Source organism: Galeopterus variegatus, unplaced genomic scaffold (genome assembly GCF_000696425.1).
Source record: "Galeopterus variegatus unplaced genomic scaffold, G_variegatus-3.0.2 Scaffold964, whole genome shotgun sequence".
In the NCBI taxonomy this organism is placed as follows: domain Eukaryota; kingdom Metazoa; phylum Chordata; class Mammalia; order Dermoptera; family Cynocephalidae; genus Galeopterus; species Galeopterus variegatus.
Window position 1 is genome coordinate 235,911 of NW_007727075.1, and position 17,244 is coordinate 253,154.

The 17,244-nt window shown below is 48.7% G+C and overlaps 1 protein-coding gene across 1 annotated transcript in view; it reads left to right on the forward strand.

The window, feature by feature from the left end:
* The window catches only part of LDLR (low density lipoprotein receptor), a 29,039-nt gene extending 15,507 nt beyond the window's left edge, over window positions 1–13,532 (forward strand). The window contains exons 6-17 of the mRNA XM_008573787.1: window positions 1,548–1,667; window positions 2,465–2,590; window positions 4,387–4,558; window positions 4,642–4,869; window positions 6,203–6,321; window positions 6,649–6,788; window positions 7,125–7,266; window positions 7,395–7,547; window positions 9,613–9,783; window positions 11,614–11,691; window positions 12,511–12,668; window positions 13,407–13,532. Coding sequence (XP_008572009.1) covers window positions 1,548–1,667; window positions 2,465–2,590; window positions 4,387–4,558; window positions 4,642–4,869; window positions 6,203–6,321; window positions 6,649–6,788; window positions 7,125–7,266; window positions 7,395–7,547; window positions 9,613–9,783; window positions 11,614–11,691; window positions 12,511–12,668; window positions 13,407–13,442 — 1,643 coding nt within the window. The 3' untranslated portion in view covers window positions 13,443–13,532. The remainder of the gene's footprint in view (window positions 1–1,547; window positions 1,668–2,464; window positions 2,591–4,386; window positions 4,559–4,641; window positions 4,870–6,202; window positions 6,322–6,648; window positions 6,789–7,124; window positions 7,267–7,394; window positions 7,548–9,612; window positions 9,784–11,613; window positions 11,692–12,510; window positions 12,669–13,406) is intronic.
* The last annotated feature ends 3,712 nt before the right edge of the window (window positions 13,533–17,244 follow it).

Genomic DNA, 17,244 nt, shown 5'->3' on the forward strand with positions numbered 1-17,244 from the left:
AATTTTCACATCTGTCAGATGGGCCAGTAGTTGCTCACTTATCTTAAAGCTGATGGGAATTGACCCATGTGATGCTTGTATTCAGTAGCTGTCTATGACCCACCGAGGTGACCATTAATAGATATTTTGTTAGAATTCTTTCTAAAAAAATGAATTCTAGGGCCGGCCCGTGGCTCACTCGGGAGAGTGCGGTGCTGATAACACCGAGGCCCCGGGTTCGGATCCCATATACGGATGGCCTGTTGGCTCACTGGCTGAGCGTGGTGCTGACAACACCAAGTCAAGGGTTAAGATCCCCTTACCGGTCATCTTTAAAAAAAAAAAAATGAATTCTAAAATAGGCAAATTCTTCTTTTTTTTGGTGGCTAGACAGTACAGGGACCCAAACCCTTGACCTTCATGTTATCAGTACCAAATTCTAAAATAGGCAAATTCTTCTTTTTTTTTGGTGGCTAGACAGTACAGGGACCCAAACCCTTGACCTTCATGTTATCAGTACCATGCTCTAACCACGCGAGCTATTGGCTAGCCCCTGTCTTGAGAGGTTTTGGATTTTACCCATCCCAAAAAAGTTTGACTTTCATATAACTTACATGTCATGAAATATTTTTATTTTGATTCTTATTTTTCTTTTCAACTATTTAAAAATGTAAAAACCATTCTTAACTTGCAGGATATACAACAGTAGGCATCAGGCCAGCTTTGGCCCAGGCCTGGGTAGACAGCAGGAGCGTAGATTCTGGAGCTACATGCCCTGGGTTGATCTTGAGGAAGTCACTTAACTTGACCATGCCTTAGTTTCCCCAGCTGTATTTCAGCTACTTTTAGGGTTGCTGGGTGGGTTTGTTTTTTTGTGTGTGGCTGGCCGATACAGGGATTTGAACCCTTGACCTTGGTACAACAAGGCAGTGCTCTAACCAACTGAGCCAACCGGCCAGCCCATGTTGGGAGGATTACGTGAGTTAATACACGTTAACTGTAGTAAGTGATATGTGGCTGTTTTTTTTGTGTGTGTGTGTATACATATATACACATACATATATATGTATATATTTTAATTGTGGTAAAAAACATATAACATAAAACTTACCATCTTAACCATTTTTAAGCGCACAGGTCGGTGTTGATAAGCACATTCACATTATTATACCACCATCACCACCATCATCTCCAGAACTTTCTCATCTTCCCAAACTTAAACTCTATCCCCATTAAACACTCACTCCCCATCCCTCTCCCCCAGCCTCTGGCACCCACTGTTCTACTTTCTGTCTCTGTGGATCTGATGACTCTAGGGACCTCCTATACATGGAATCACAGTATTTGTCCCTTAGTGCTTGGCTTATTTCACCGAGCATAATGTCCCCAAGGCTGTCATGTTGCAGCATGTGACATTTTTATGTAAGTCTTCTTATGGGCTGTGTTACTGCACCATCTTCTAAGTCGTTGTCAAGATTGGGATAAAGATGGTGAAATAGCACAGGGTGGCAGAGAAGGGATGGCTGGAGGCCTGAGAGTGATGGTCTGTGCCCCCCCATCTGGTGCAGGGACCAACGAGTGCTTGGACAACAACGGAGGGTGTTCCCACATCTGCAACGACCTCAAGATCGGCCATGAGTGCCTGTGCCCTGGTGGCTTCCGCCTGGTGGATCAGCGACAATGCAAAGGTGATTCCCGAGCAGGGCTGGGCTCTGAGGTTCCTCTGCCTTTTCCCCACATGGAAGCCAAACTCTATGCCTTAGTTTCACTATCTATTAAATGGCATGAAAACAGTCCCTACCTCATCGGGCTGTTAGGAGTGTTGCTTTTGGCAGCTGACCAGTATGGGAAGCCAAACCCTTGACCTTGGTGTTACAGCACTGCGGTCCAACCAACTGTGCTAACCGGGAGTTTTGTTTTTGTTTTTTTTTTCCCTTTTTGTCTTTTTTCGTGACCGGTAACAGGATCGCAACCCTCGGTGTTGCGCCCGTACTGCAACCGGCAACGGGATCGCAACCCTCGGTGTCGTGCCCACACCGCGCTCAACCAGTGAGCGGACTGGTCTCTATATGGGATCCGAACCCTCGGCGGGAGCGCCGCCACGCTCCCAAGTGCCACACTCTACTGAGTGCGCCACTGGGCCGGCCCTAACCAGGAGGTTTTAATGAGATGCCACATATGAGGAACATTTAGGACAGGCCGACCCTGAGACAAGGTCTGGGTCTCTTGGAGGTTCTTGCCTTTTGGGATTAATAATTAAGAAATCATGTGTGATGCAGTTTTGCTGTCTTGGCTGGGCCCCTGAGGTGAATGGTGAGGTCAGGGTCATCGCTGGGGATGACACTTGGCTCTTTCTTTGATTGTGTTCCCCAGGGCAGATGGGCTGTCCCCTGCTGCTGTGGCGAGCCCTGGGTTTTGGTCTGGGCCCCACGGCTCCATACTGTGGGGAATATGTCCCGAACCTTTTTCTTGGTCCCACTCACAGATATCGACGAGTGTCAGGACCCGGACACCTGCAGCCAGCTGTGCGTGAACCTGGAGGGCGGCTTCAAGTGCGAGTGTGAGGAGGGCTTCCAGCTGGACTCCAGCACCAAGGCCTGCAAAGCTGCAGGTGGGTGCAGGAAGGCGGTGGGCGGGTGGAGCTGGTGTCACTCTCGCCAGCCAGTGCGGTGGGGAATATCACCATCCGAACTTCGCACAGACTAAGATCACCTGGCTGGCAGCCTGTTTGCTTTTGAGACCTCTGGCAGGTGGATAAACTGCCAGAGGGCTCAAACTTTATTAGTGGATGCTGAAGTTTAAATAAAGTTTAGCCCAGTTAGGACTTGGGCATCCCAGGAGGGAAGTCACTGGTTAATGCCATGGGGTGTGAGGACAGTTTCCAGTCCGTAGCCTTGGTGGCGGGACAGGAAACTGCTGTCCTTTCTGGGACAATTTGGGGAGTGACTTCAAAGGGACAAAAGGTGGAAAGCCCTTGCCAACGTTTCTGCACCCCCTCCAGCTGTTCTTACTAACTCATGGGGTGTATACCAACAAAAGCAAATCCATTTCAAACAGAGACCAAAATATTTGCTCATCATGAAACAAAATCATAGAAATAGTTGCTTTTTTTTCTGCCCTGAAGTTTAGATTATCGCTGTCACCAAGCACTCGCTCTTAGCATCCCCTAAATCAATGTGTCTGTGTTTCTGGAGGGGTAACTGTCCTGGTGAAGTTGTCCAGACACCCAGATGCACTTTGCTTCATGTTTTATCCTTCCTGTCTGATCACAAGGATCAATTTGGCAGAAATATTTTGTTTATTTATTTATTTATTGGCAGCTGGCAGTGAGGGGATCTGAACCCCTGACCTTGGTGCAGAAATATTTTATAGCATCTTCTGTTTACCCAAGGGTCTTTCTCGTCTGCTGCCATTTCTTCCCACGACTTCCTGGGCTCCCTGTGTACATCTCATGTGCACCCCAGTTCTGCCAGGTGGGGTGCATGGCTCCCTGATGTCACTTTCCATGAGTTCATGAAGTCCTCCAGCATTGGTGATTTCACTTTGAAACTCATCTCATTTATAAAGATGCCATTCCCAGGGGCTGAGATGGCGTCTCGGGAAGGGATAATTCTGCACGAGGTCCACTCACAGAAGGGGTCAGTTTGCTGAGTGAATGTGGTGTTATGGTTAGAGCACAGCCCTGGGAGTTGGTGAGACCTGGGTTTGAATTCTGACTCTGCCACTCACTAGGCTGTGTGACTTCGGGCAAGTCACTCTCCCTCTCTGAGCCTCAATCTTCTCATCTGTAAAAGGGGGTTAAAAATAGCCCCTACCTCTTAGGACTGTGGGGATTCATTGAGGGAAAACATGATATATAAAAAACACTATGCAGAATTCTCATCCTTTAGGTATTGCTCCCTAAACATTAGGCATGATCATTTCTCCATCTTTATATTTTATTTTTTGGAGGCTGGCTGGTATGGGGATCTGAACCCTTGACCTTGGTGTTGTCAACACCATTCTCTCAAGTGAGCTAACCAACCAGCCCTACTTCATCTTTATATTCTGAAATGAAAATGCTGGAGCCTTGGTGTTTTATAGTGAAGATTTTATTTATTGACAGCTGGGCGGTACCGGAATCCAAACCCATGACCCTGGTGTTATAAGGCTGCACTCTAAACAACTGAGCTAACCAGCCAGGCAGAGGTGGGCTCTTTGAGTAGCCCTGGGAGGAGCTGTCCCTCCAGGGTTGGCCAGGTCCCCGATGTCACAGCAGCCGAAACGCACAGCTAATGCACCAGGGAGGATCAGGGTGTCTCCTGGTTCCGCCCCACCCTGCAGAGCAACACGTAGGGGAGGCAAGGTGCTCTTGGCTCCATCGAGTGATCTCTTCTGTTCCCTTGACCGCCCTTTCCCGGTCCCCAGGCTCCATCGCCTATCTCTTCTTCACCAACCGCCATGAGGTGCGCAGGATGACCCTCGACCGCAGCGAATACACCAGCCTCATCCCAAACCTGAAGAATGTGGTCGCCCTGGACACGGAGGTGGCCAGCAACAGAATCTACTGGTCTGATCTGTCCCAGAGGAAGATCTACAGGTGAGCCCTGACTCCCCCCGGGCAGCCCTGGCCCCCCACTGAGATGAGAGATCCTCACCGTGATACTGTCCCTTCTGCCTCAGCACCCAGATCGACAGAGCCCACAGTCTCTCCTCCTACGACACCATCATCAGCAGGGACCTCCAGGCCCCCGATGGGTTGGCTGTGGACTGGATCCATGGCCACATATACTGGACCGACTCCATCCTGGGCACCGTCTCTGTGGCTGATACCAAGGGCCTGAAGAGGAAAACACTCTTCAAGGAAAAAGGCTCCAAGCCCAGGGCCATTGTGGTGGACCCTGTCCACGGGTGCGTGTCCCCAAAGCTGAGGGGTCCAGAGGGAGTGAGGGGCATAGGTGGGGGATTCAAGAGCCACCCGGGACTCAGGGGGAATGTTTGTACCTGAGATACCCCAAGTTAGGGGCAGAGAAGAGGTGGCAGGGCCTCGCGCTGTCAGGAAAGGAATAGGAACCCGAAGTGGTTGACTTTCCCCACAGCCCTTTGGAGGCCACAGAGGTCCAATCATTTTGGAGGCCACAGGAGAGAGATCTTTCTCAACGTCTGTTGTGCTGCCTGAGATAGAAGCGGACCTCGGGCTAAAAATTCAAAACCAGAAACTAAAATAGTCATTTCAGTGAATGTTAGAATTTAATCCTAATCAGAAATTAGAAATTGAATTGGAACTGAAAATACACATTTCATCAGTGTTTGGGGTCAGAGTCTCCTAGCCCAGGATAGGATTGGAGGGAGAGAAAAATATGGAGGTCCTCTATGAAGTTAGTTTGGGGAGATTTCTGTAGGTGACACTCTGTCATGGGACAGCAAGTGAAGGTTGTAACTTCTGTGGAGCCCCAGTGGGTGGATGCCGGGGACACCCATGGCTGACTCAGCTGGTCCAGGCCAGGACACAGTGACCTGGCAGGAAGCGTTTTCCCTGCCCCCTGCCCTGCATACTCTGTACCTGTCAGGCTACATCTCCCACCTGGGCACGTAAAAGGTGGAATATCACAATTTCAGAGGGGCGTTGACAACCTGGGACAGCAGCCTGTGCTGAGAGAAATAAGCCAGTCACAAAAGGACAAACACTGTATGATCCCACTCATGGGAGGTCCCTAGAGTCGTCAGAACCACAGAGACAGAAAGTAGACTGGTGAGGGGGGTGGGGAGTGTTTAATGGGGACAGAGTTTCAGTTTGGAAAGATGGAAAGTTCTGGAGATGATGGTGACGACTGCACAGCAATGTGAGTGTGCTTAATGCTGCTGAACTGTACACTCAAAAATGGTTAAGACAGTAAATTTTATTTTATCTGTATTTTATCACCATTAAAAATCTTCAAAAAGTATTTGAAAAGCAAAATAATATATATATAAAAAGAAAATGTCTTTAGAGAGCACTGTTCCAAGTGCAGATTCTAGAGCTCCTGTCTCAACCTTTGGAATCCAAATCTTCCTTGACTCAAAGGTTCTAGAATCCTCCCAGGTCTCCCCAGGTTCTGGGTTAGGCAAGGTTAGGGGAGCAAAAACAACAAATTTAGGGTCCCCAGCAGGGCCTGGCTATTTCCAGTGGAAGCTGCTCTTTTGCAGTGGGCACAAGGCTCCCGGGCTGGGTGTCCTCATATCTCTGTCGCTATTTTCCCACTAGATTCATGTACTGGACTGACTGGGGAACCCCTGCCAAGATCGAGAAAGGGGGCCTGAACGGAGTGGATGTGTACTCACTGGTGACCGAAGACATCCAGTGGCCCAATGGCATCACCCTGGGTATGTTGGAGCGACGCTTATTCCTGCCAGTGTTGGGCAGAGTCTGCAGGACAGAAGGGAGTGGCCTCATGGCTCCTGAGCCAGTCCATGCTGCTGCCTGAGGTTTTTATCACCTTCAGCCATGCCGGCTGTGCAGCTGGGAGAGTGTCACAGGGGACAGGGGAGACAGGACAAAGTCACGGTGTAGGGATCAGGCTCACACATTGTCCCTGCTGCTTTTCTGGACGCTTCTCTGCTGGATCCTTCAGGGGGCTTCTTCCTGCGGGAGCAGAGTGGCTCCTCTGGCATCTGGCATGTGACCTCTCCTTGTCCACCTGTGTGTTCTAGATCTTTCCAATGGCCGCCTCTACTGGGTCGACTCCAAACTGCACTCCATCTCCAGCATTGATGTCAACGGAGGTAATCGGAAGACCATCTTGGAGGATGAGAAAAAGCTGGCACACCCCTTCTCCGTGGCTGTCTTTGAGGTGAGACTCAGGAGCTTGAGGAAATTCCTGGCTCACTGAAGACAGGGTTTCATTTGGGAAGATGAGAAAGTTCAGGAGATGGATGGTGATGATTGTACCACAATGTGAATGTTCTTAATGCCACTGAGCTGTGCACTCAAACATGTTTAAGATGGTAAAAATTTTGTGTTCTGTGTATGTTACCACAGTTAAAACCTTTTTTAAAAAAAGAACTGATGCTATAACCTAGTTAGTATTGCTTTTTCCCAGGGAACCCCAGAGATTAGAGGGAGACAGTGATCTGTGTCCTATCCTGGTGGTTATTGGGATTTTTCATCTTCTTAATGCCCCTTGTAGGACAAAGTATTTTGGACAGATGTCATCAACGAAGCCATTTTCAGTGCCAACCGTCTCACTGGCTCAGATGTTAATTTGGTGGCTGAAAACCTGTTATCCCCAGAGGACATTGTCCTGTTCCACAACCTCACACAGCCAAGAGGTAAGGATGGGTTGTCCTCACTTCCTACCCATGAAACTTCCTTGTTGTCACTCTGGAAAATTCTGGAATGTTCTGGAATTTTCTAGTCTACCTGATGATTCTCTGAAACCCCACTTCTTCCACCCCAGGGGTGAACTGGTGTGAGAAAACAGCTCTCCACAATGGTGGCTGCCAGTATCTGTGTCTTCCGGCCCCGCAGATCAACCCCCACTCGCCCAAGTTCACCTGTGCCTGCCCCGACGGCTTGCTACTGGCCCAGGACATGAGGAGCTGCCTCACAGGTGGGGATGTGGGTCTCATCTCTGCCACTGTGCAGCTGGGCCCTGCAACTGGACCCTTCTGAGCCTCTCTTTGCTTATCTGCAAATGGGTACCTTGAGGCTGTTGTAAGAACTCGTGAGTTGTTGGGGTCACAATACCTTGCCTTTCTTGCATGCCGGTGCATTGGCACTGTTTCAGTCCTGGTTGGTTGCCCTTTGGGGTCTAGTCCCCTCTTTCCCAGACCCTGGGGAAGAGATCTGAGTTTAGACAAAGGTGTCAGGTGTTAAGTAAGGAGATGGCCCTTTTGTCAATTCTCCTATTCTGAGAGTCTTTTTTTTTTTTTTTTTTTTTCTTCATTCATTCATTTTTTTTGGGGGCTGGTTGGTAGGGGGATCTGATCAATTCTCCTATTCTGAGAGTCTTTTTTTTTTTTTTTTTTTTACTTCATTCATTCATTTATTTTGGTGGCTGGTTGGTAGGGGGATCTGAACCTTTGACCTTGGTGTTACCAACTCTGTGTTCTAACTAACTGCGCTAACCCAAGAAAGTCTTGATTTGGGGCCAATGTGTCCTTAACATGTGTACACTCCCTTTTGTACAACGACAACAGATAACAGTGTGATCACAACGTAGATATCCATGGGCATTTATTTTCAGTGCATTCATTTTCAGTTATTTCTTGGTGGCAGATGGCCTTTGTTTCCTATGTGTCATTAGGAGCAGGGAGTTATCAGAATGGAACCAGGGCATGCAGCCCTCAGAAAATATTTATTCTTTTTTGTTCCCTCTCTGTAAAGCACATTATTTTCTTGGCATGCGTATTTTTGCCAAGAAGCCTGCTGGACAAAATGTGCATGTTATTCTAACTGGAAAATACGGGCTTTTAATCATTTTCACAAATTTTTTTTTTGGCAGCTGGCCAGTACAGGGATCTGAATATCTTCACAATTTTGTTGAAGGAAGCTTGTAAAAATTTTTAAAATTTTTGATTTTTATTTATTTACTTAATAAATAAAAATTATATGTATGTATTGTGTACAACATGTTTTGAAATAGGTATACATTGTAGAATGGCTAAATTGAGCTAATTAGCATACATATTACCTCACACACTTACTTTTTTTGTGATGAGAACACTTAAAATCTACTCTCAGAGGGCCGGCCCGGTGGCACACTGCTACAGTGCGCCGCGTGGGAGAGCGGTGGCGCTCCCGCCGAGGGGTCGGATCCCACATACAGACCTGCTAAAATTTTTGATTTTTATTTATTTACTTAATAAATAAAAATTATATGTATGTATTGTGTACAACATGTTTTGAAATAGGTATACATTGTAGAATGGCTAAATTGAGCTAATTAGCATACATATTACCTCACACACTTACTTTTTTTGTGATGAGAACACTTAAAATCTACTCTCAGAGGGCCGGCCCGGTGGCACACTGCTACAGTGCGCCGCGTGGGAGAGCGGTGGCGCTCCCGCCGAGGGTTCGGATCCCACATACAGACCTGCCGCTCACTGGCTGAGCGAGGTGCAGGCACGGCACCGAGGGTTGCGATCCCGTTGCCGGTCACGAAAAACGACAAAAAGGAAAGAAAAAAAAATCTACTCTCAGCAATTTTGAGGTACACGATACATTGTTATTATCTATAGTCACTAAGTCCTACAATGGGTCTCTGGATCTTATTCTTCTTGTCTAACTGAAATTTTGTGTCCTCTGACCAACATCTCCGTATTCCCCATAGCCAGCCCCTGGTAACCACCATTCTACTGTCTGATTCTGTGAGTTCAACTTTTTAATTTTTTTTATTCTATATTTTTTGGTGGCTGGCTGGTATGGGGATCCGAACCCTTGACCTTGGTGTTATAACACCATTATAACAACTGAGCTAACCAACCAGCCCAGAATTCAACTGTTTTAGATTCCACATATAAGTGAGATCATGGGGTAGTTGTCTTTCCATGTCTGACTTATTTCACTTAACATTATGTCCTCCAGGGTTATCCATGTTATCACAAATGACAGGATTTTCTTCATTCCTAAGGCTGAATAGTATTCCATTGTGTATATATTTATTCTTTCAGAGCCTGAGCCTGTAGTGACCACCCAGGGTACCTACACAGTCAGGCCGAAGGGCAGCTCTGCACCCAGGGGCCCAAAGCACACAGCCAGCCCACCTGCTCCCAGCATGTCCCAGCAGCCTGTGGCCATCCCTGAGCTCAACACAGTGGAGACGGTGACAATGTCCCACCAAGGTAAAGGCTGGGTCCTCTGTGGCCCCTGGTTCATTGGGACCAGTGGCCCCTTCAGAGACCGTGGGCATTTTGGTGAAGACATAGTGGCTGTGGGGGCTTCTTTGTTCACTGTCTCTGAAACCTGTTTTCCTACCTATAAAATGGGCCTAATACTAGTACTTGCCTACCTCCTGGGGACTAAATGGGCTAACTCATGTGAAGAGCCTGAACCGCTGTTCCCTAGAGTGGACCAGGAGTGGAGACCCAGGAGTCTGATATTTTATCAAGGTCCATTTGCTGCCTTATTTTTAGGCATTGTTCAGCAGTGCCATGACGAGGGTATGGTGATCCTCAATATGCAGTGTTTAATGGGGGCACCAAAACACTTAGGAACCCAGTAGTATTTCCATGCCATAAATATATATATTTTTGGCAGCTGGCCAGTACAGGAAATCATTGACCTTGGTGTTATAAGGCTGTGCTCTAATGAACTGAACTAACTGGCTGGCACCCATGCAATGTGTTTTAAGAGATCAAATCATCAGACTGCAGTCCATGGGTTGGCCACCTGGTTTTGAATATTTTTATTGGAGCCAAGGTTCCAATGAGACAGGATCCTCTTGTCTTTCTTGAAAATTTTGATGTTTTATTCAGCTTGGGGTTTTTGCATTAATTTTGATTTTTTAAAATAACACATTAAAATATTATTGGATTACTGAGTTCTTTGCTGCCCCCTTCAGTTCAATGGCTGAGGAAGTCCTCACTGTTCTGTGAATTGATCGGTCTTTCACTTGTTTGTCCACCAGAGGGCAACTGACCTGGTGTGAGCAGTCTGTAATGGAGTTCCTAGACTTTTCTAGCCAAAAAAAGCCCATTAGCAAGTTTTAGATAAAAAAGGTTTTTTCCAGAGGAGCTGAAGCTTTTGTTCAGCCACGAACAAGATAAACTGGAACTGCTGTGACTGAGGAAGTCCAGCAAACCTCGCTTGGGGGAAGGGGGGTGTCACTGCTTAAAAAAGCACTTCACAGACTGGCCCATCTGGGACTTCTCAAATTTGGCAAAGGAGTCCTTTAAGGGGGTAAAATTCTGAAAGATCCCATTGTTTCCCTAATTATTTTTATCACACATTTTTTTCTTAAATATGAATAAAAGTTAAACTGGGTATAAACACCCTACATGCATATTATAGCCGGTAGTATTAAAACCCAGATGGATCTGAATCTAACTGATAATGATAAATCACCAGTCACTGGTGTATGCGATGCAGTGTGGTTTATTCAGCCCTTGCAGCCCACTTGCTTGTCTGGGGCACTTTAAGTGTTGGCCTGCCTGGGGCCCTTATGTTGCATAGCCCAGGCGCACAGGCACGGTTCGGTACTGAGGTTACTCCCGTCCCATAATGTTTCTCATTAATCTGAGACATTGGGCACAGGCCTATCAGGCTTCGGTGCCCTCCAACCCAGAGACTGAGATTGCTGACTATTTTGGGGTCAGAATGTGGTTCTCCTACCCTATCCAGAATATACCCATTTTGATAAAATGGAGAACCAGGTTGGAAAATTCCACCAGTGACCTTCTCAGCCACTGAGAATGCATCTGCAGGCCTTAGTCTTGAAGACCCTCAGCCCTTCCCCAATGTTTGGTCAACGAGAGGCTAAAGGACCTTCTTAAATCTGCCTTGAATCCCATAACTCACAAATAAGTCAGCATGGCCCCTCTCAAACTTGGGAGGTTCTCCAACGTGCCTTGAACTCGTCCGGACAGTGAGACATCAGGCATTTTCCTTTGCGTGGCAGTCGTCAAACACTCGCTTTGTTTTCTGTGCCTCACTCTGTCCTTTTCCCCCTGTAGTCCTGGGTGACATGGCTGGCAGAGAGAACGCAGAGAAGCCCAGGAGTGTGGGGGCTGTGTCCATCATCCTCCCCATTGGTAAGTGTTGGCTGGTTCCCACCCCTTGCCCAGGCCACATGCCCGCCCTGCCAAGCCAGCTGGGCCCTGTCACCCTTGTTTTCTTTTTGGTGGCTGGCCAGTATGGGGATCCAAACCCTGGACCTTGGTGTTACAACACCACGCTCTAACCAGCTGAGCGAACCAGCCAGCCCCCTTTTCCCTTTTCTGAGGGCATCCTTTTGAGATGTCCGTACCCCCTAGCCCATTCTCAAAGACCCATGGTCTGTCTCTCGGTGCCTGGCAGTTGTCCGGCTATGAGTTGGTAAACAGGGAAGGTGGGACCTCCCCTGGCTTTGCAGGGTGACACTGCCTGAGGTCTTTCCAACAGACCCTGGGTCTCTCCCTGCTTCTGGGCCTGGCCAGAATCTCACAAACCCAGGCTGAGTGAGCCCTTGCCTGTCTCCTGGACAGATCGAGGTTGACACCCTCAAGAAGACTGGGGAGGGGACAGACTTCGCTATCAAAGAACAACCGGGCCCCACTCATGTTAAAATAGAAGAGTTAATCGTGGCTCTGTCTGTAGAGAAAAATCCCACTTCTACAAAAGTACCAGCCCCATGTGGGGTGAATCCCAGGAGAGTCAACTACAGTCAGCTGTTCTCGGGGCGAGGCAGGCCCAGTGGGCTTCAAGTTAGAATTTATTTTTACAATGAGCAAGTAAATTCAGAACTAAAACATTAAACATTATCGACTAAGAGGGCCGGGAGTCACAGGCGTCTCCTGATGCTGGGTGACCTCACTCCAGCCATGGAGCCGGGGCACTCAGGGACATCATGTGACTGACCACTGTCCCCACAGTGCTGCTCGTCCTCCTCTGTTTCGGGGCCTTCCTCCTCTGGAAAAACTGGCGGCTCAAGAGCATCAACAGTATCAACTTTGACAACCCTGTGTACCAGAAGACCACAGAGGACGAGGTCCACATTTGCCCGAACCAGGACGGCTACACCTACCCTTCGGTGAGAGCCCCGCCCCCACCCCCAGGAGGCTGGAGCCATTAGAGCCTCAGAGGACAAGGCAGGGGCTCCCTGGGAGGACACAGGATGGTCCTGGGTGGACATTCTATCTGTGTCCTCACTCACTTGCTAAGTGTCACACCCTCCGTGCCCAGACGGGACATCCTCCTAGTGCAGGGAGAGGGACATCAGGGAAGCAAATACATCATAAGTCAGAGGGTGGTGGACAAAAAGAAAGCCAGAGGAGGTCAGAGAAGCATTTGTGGGGGCTGGGAGGGAGGGGAGGTGGTTTTAGGTGAGGAGGTCGGGGTGGGCTTCTCTGAGCAGGAGTGTCTGGTGTAAGAGGGGGCAGCCCATGCAAAGGCCCTGGGGATGCACCATGCCTGGTGCATTTGAGCAGCTCAGAGAAGGCCAGTGTGCCAGGAGAGCAAGGCAGGGGGAGCGGGAGGAGGTGACAGGGCTTGGTGGACCACAGGGAGGACTTTGGCTTTCGTTCCACATTAGGTGGAGCCACCAGAGGGTGCCCATGAGCACCTGAGTCCTGTTCCTCCTCTGCTTAGAACCCAGAGGGACAGGACTGACTCAGGTGCTCACGGGCGCCCTCTGCGGCTGTGGGGGGAACAGACTGGAAGACGGGGCAGAGATGACTGTCTGGTGTAGGGGGTGAGAAGTAGGTGGATTCCAGCCATGTTTACTGAATATTGGATTGATCATTTCCGGTGTTGGCTGTTTCGTTGACAGAGACAGATGGTCCGCCTCGAGGATGACGTGGCATGAACAGCTGCCTCGCGTCCTGTCCCTCCCAGGAACCTGCTGCCACTCACAGGCAGGAAGAACCCTTTCTCTGCGGACCTTTGACCGTCTGTCCACCTCCCTGCCCAAAACCCTTCCTGAGACCTTGGCCTCCAGTTGCATTTGAAGAAAGAAACAACCAGAGCCACTGCTGGCTGCTGCAGCCAGTGGCCTGTCTGCCAGAGCTTTGTTTTATATATTTATTCTTCTGGGAGGCAGCATAGGCTTCCGACAGCTCCCACGAAATGGGTTTTGGTTGGGATTTTTGGTTTTCTTTCTTGATGTGCAAAGGAGAATTGGGAAAGGCGCAGAGCTAGGTGACATCTGGGTTTCCCTCCAGGGATGTTCTGACCTTCTTCTGTCCACTGTGACTCGCTCCTCACGTGAAGGACAAAAGGGAACAGGGGAAGAGAGAAGCAGGTGGCTTTGAACATGTGACAGTAGGTGCTACTGTCAGGGTCCACCTCCCTCTAACCCAAGCCCCTAAACTCAGGACTAATGAACGTGTTTACCTCTCTACCTGCAAGCCTTGCTGGACAGCCGGAGTTAACCTTTTCACTGCCACCCCCAAATCACGATCAGCCTAGCGTCTCTCAAGCAGGTTGGTGCCATCCTTAAGCGGAAAGGGGACTCATGGTGTTGGTACTGATGTGGTTGAATCCAGGGTGCTGGGGGTGGCAGCAACCATGACCAATTCATTCGCCCAAACTGGGCCAGTTCTCGGAGGGAGAGCCTGAGTCACCAGATGCCCTTAATATTTATCAAGTGCCTGAGACACCCAGTTCCCTTGTATGTGAGGACACACAGCCTCTGCCCTCTACTAGTGTCCTTTGGCCGGGTGTGGCTGTCTAGACCCCAGCCTCACGCCCACCCCCCAGCCCAACCCTTCCCCGGGGACCCTGCTCATCTCTTTTTGTGTCTCCTTGCACTTTTTCCAGTTCAGGGTTGTACATTGTGTAAATGCAGCATTCGTGTTATTATTTTGCACTGTTTTCTGTCGTATGTGTTGGGTGGGATGCCAGGCTGGAGCTGGCCCATGTCGATGAGCACGTGGAAGAAAGGGTTGGGTTGACCAGGACTTGAATGCCGTGATTGGGAATGTCTGGAACTGCCATTTTCTGTTGTCTTTACATCTGCTTGTTTAGTTTCCACAGAGTGTCCACTTCTATGCAAATACCCCTGTGCCACTGATTCCCCTGACAGGACCCGGTATTGTTTTGAGTACACATCTGGAATGCGTGTGGCATTCCAGCCTTGTAAGCAATCCTCCGGTCTTGGTCATTTGGTGGGACTTGTTTTGTTTTTGGCGGCTGGCTGGTGCGGGGATCCGAACCCTTGACCTTGGTGTCACCACCTGAACCAACCGGCCAGCCCTTGATGGGACTTTTGAAACATGAATTCTTTCTGATATTGCCACCAATGATATCAGTGCATTTATGACCCAAGGGACAGTGGCAGCCTCCCTAGGATTTCTGCATGAAGACGTCTGAAGGGAATGTCAGTTGCTCCCTACTCAAGGACAAACACTGTGCCCCACTCTGTAAGAAGCTGTGACCAGCTTTTCTCTTCCTGAAGCATGTACATAAATCCCGGACACATAGTGAGGCTTTTTGTTATGTTTGCACTTTGTATATTTGTTGAAACAGTTGTCACTTATACATACATACATATACATATATATATATATATAATCTATTTATTTTTGCAAACCCTGTCTGCTGCGTTCACGTGACTCCTCTAGAGGCTCTACATTGGGGATGATTGTCTCTGACGTGCCTCATCTTTATGTACAGAGGTTATTTGCACGAACTGGACTGTGGGCAACGCTTTTCAGGAGGATGATGTCCATGTTTTACGTATGGGTGGCCTTTGGGACATGGGTATCGCCTTTTAAACCACTGTATAGAATGTTTTTATAGCCTGACTGTCTTACTGTGATGGATTAAATTTCTTAAATGAACCATTTGACTAAACCTGATGCACTTTCTTCTGTTGGCTCGGTTCCTCCATCTGTACATAGGCTGAACTCCCTGGGGGGAAGGATCCAGAAAGGGAATATTTTCCCAGAGCTCAGAGCTGGCTGCAGCCTGCATGGGGAGCCACAGGTCCGGGGCTTAGGGGGGTGACAATATGCCTAGCTGGTTAATTTTGCGCTCTGCTGGGTGCTTCTCTGAGTTGGGGTTTTGTCACATCTCTGCTGTTTCACTCATCTTTTTGACAGACATTTATTGAGCACTTACTGTGTGCCAGGCCCTGTTCTAGGCATGTGAACGTGACACTACAATGACTAGAGGAAATGAGAGTCCCCCTGCCCTCAAGGAGCTGACATTTTAGAAGGAAAAATAGATTCAGGACCAGCCTGTGGCTCACTTGGTAGAGTGCGGTGCTGATAACACCAAGGCCCCGGGTTCGGATCCCATATAGGGATGGCCGGTTAGCTCACTGGCTGAGCGTGGTATAGCATACATTATACGAAGTTATACGAGGGAGGTGGTTTTAGGTGAGGAGGTCGGGGTGGGCTTCTCTGAGCAGGAGTGTCTGGTGTAAGAGGGGGCAGCCCATGCAAAGGCCCTGGGGATGCACCATGCCTGGTGCATTTGAGCAGCTCAGAGAAGGCCAGTGTGCCAGGAGAGCAAGGCAGGGGGAGCGGGAGGAGGTGACAGGGCTTGGTGGACCACAGGGAGGACTTTGGCTTTCGTTCCACATTAGGTGGAGCCACCAGAGGGTGCCCATGAGCACCTGAGTCCTGTTCCTCCTCTGCTTAGAACGAAAAAGAAAAAAAAAGAAAAATAGATTCAAACCAAAAATAGATTCAAATTATTACATTTTTGAAGAATATTCTAGAAGAATATTAAACAGGGTCATGAGAAGTGACTGGTAGGAAGGAGGCTCCTTTATTTAGGGAGGGGCCCAGGAGGGCTTTTCTAAGAAGGTGACATTTGAGCTGAGTCCAATAGAATGACAAAGACCTGGTCATGTGAGGATATGGGGGACCAAGAATGTTTGGGACTGAAGGAGCGGTGCTCTGTCAACGCACAGGGATATTTGTGAAGGACTTTTCCCTTCAGACCCTAGAGTGGTTGGCACAATAGAATAAAAATGTGACTACCAAGTTCACTGCTAGGATCTGAAAATCAAGAGATGCCACAACACGAATGCTAATGATTGTTAAGTCCTTGAAACTCTGGACTCAAAATTCCATACAGAGAACATCTGGCTGGAACCACGGGCATCCGGGCACATGTATTACTGTCCCCCTCAACACCTCGGCTTCACACGCTTGGATTTGGCCTGCGTTGAAGACAGTCCTGGTGTGTACTGGGACGTGGTCAGGAACACAGAGCCCACAGCAGACGGAATTTCATGCAGGGAACTAAGTATAAAAGACCCAGCGGGGGCTGGCCGGTTGGGTCAGTTGATTAGAGCACCGTGTTCTAACACCAAGGTCAAGGGTTCAGAACTCTGTACTGGCCAGCTGCCAAAAAAAAGTACAAACTAAAAACAAAGAAGTGTGGGCAAGGATGTGGAGAAAGTGGAACCCTCGTGCTCTGTGGGTGAGAATAAGTGTGATGCTGTGGAAAATGTATGGAGATTCCTCAGGGGGAAAAAAAGCATAGAATGACTGTACGAGGCCACAATTCCACTCCTGGGCCTGTGCCCCAAAGAAGTGGAAGCAAGGACTCAAATTTGCACACCCACGTGCACAGCAGCATGATTCACAAGAGCCAAAAGGTGGAAGCAACCCAAGTGTCTGTACAGGATGAATGGATCAACACAAGGTGGTCCA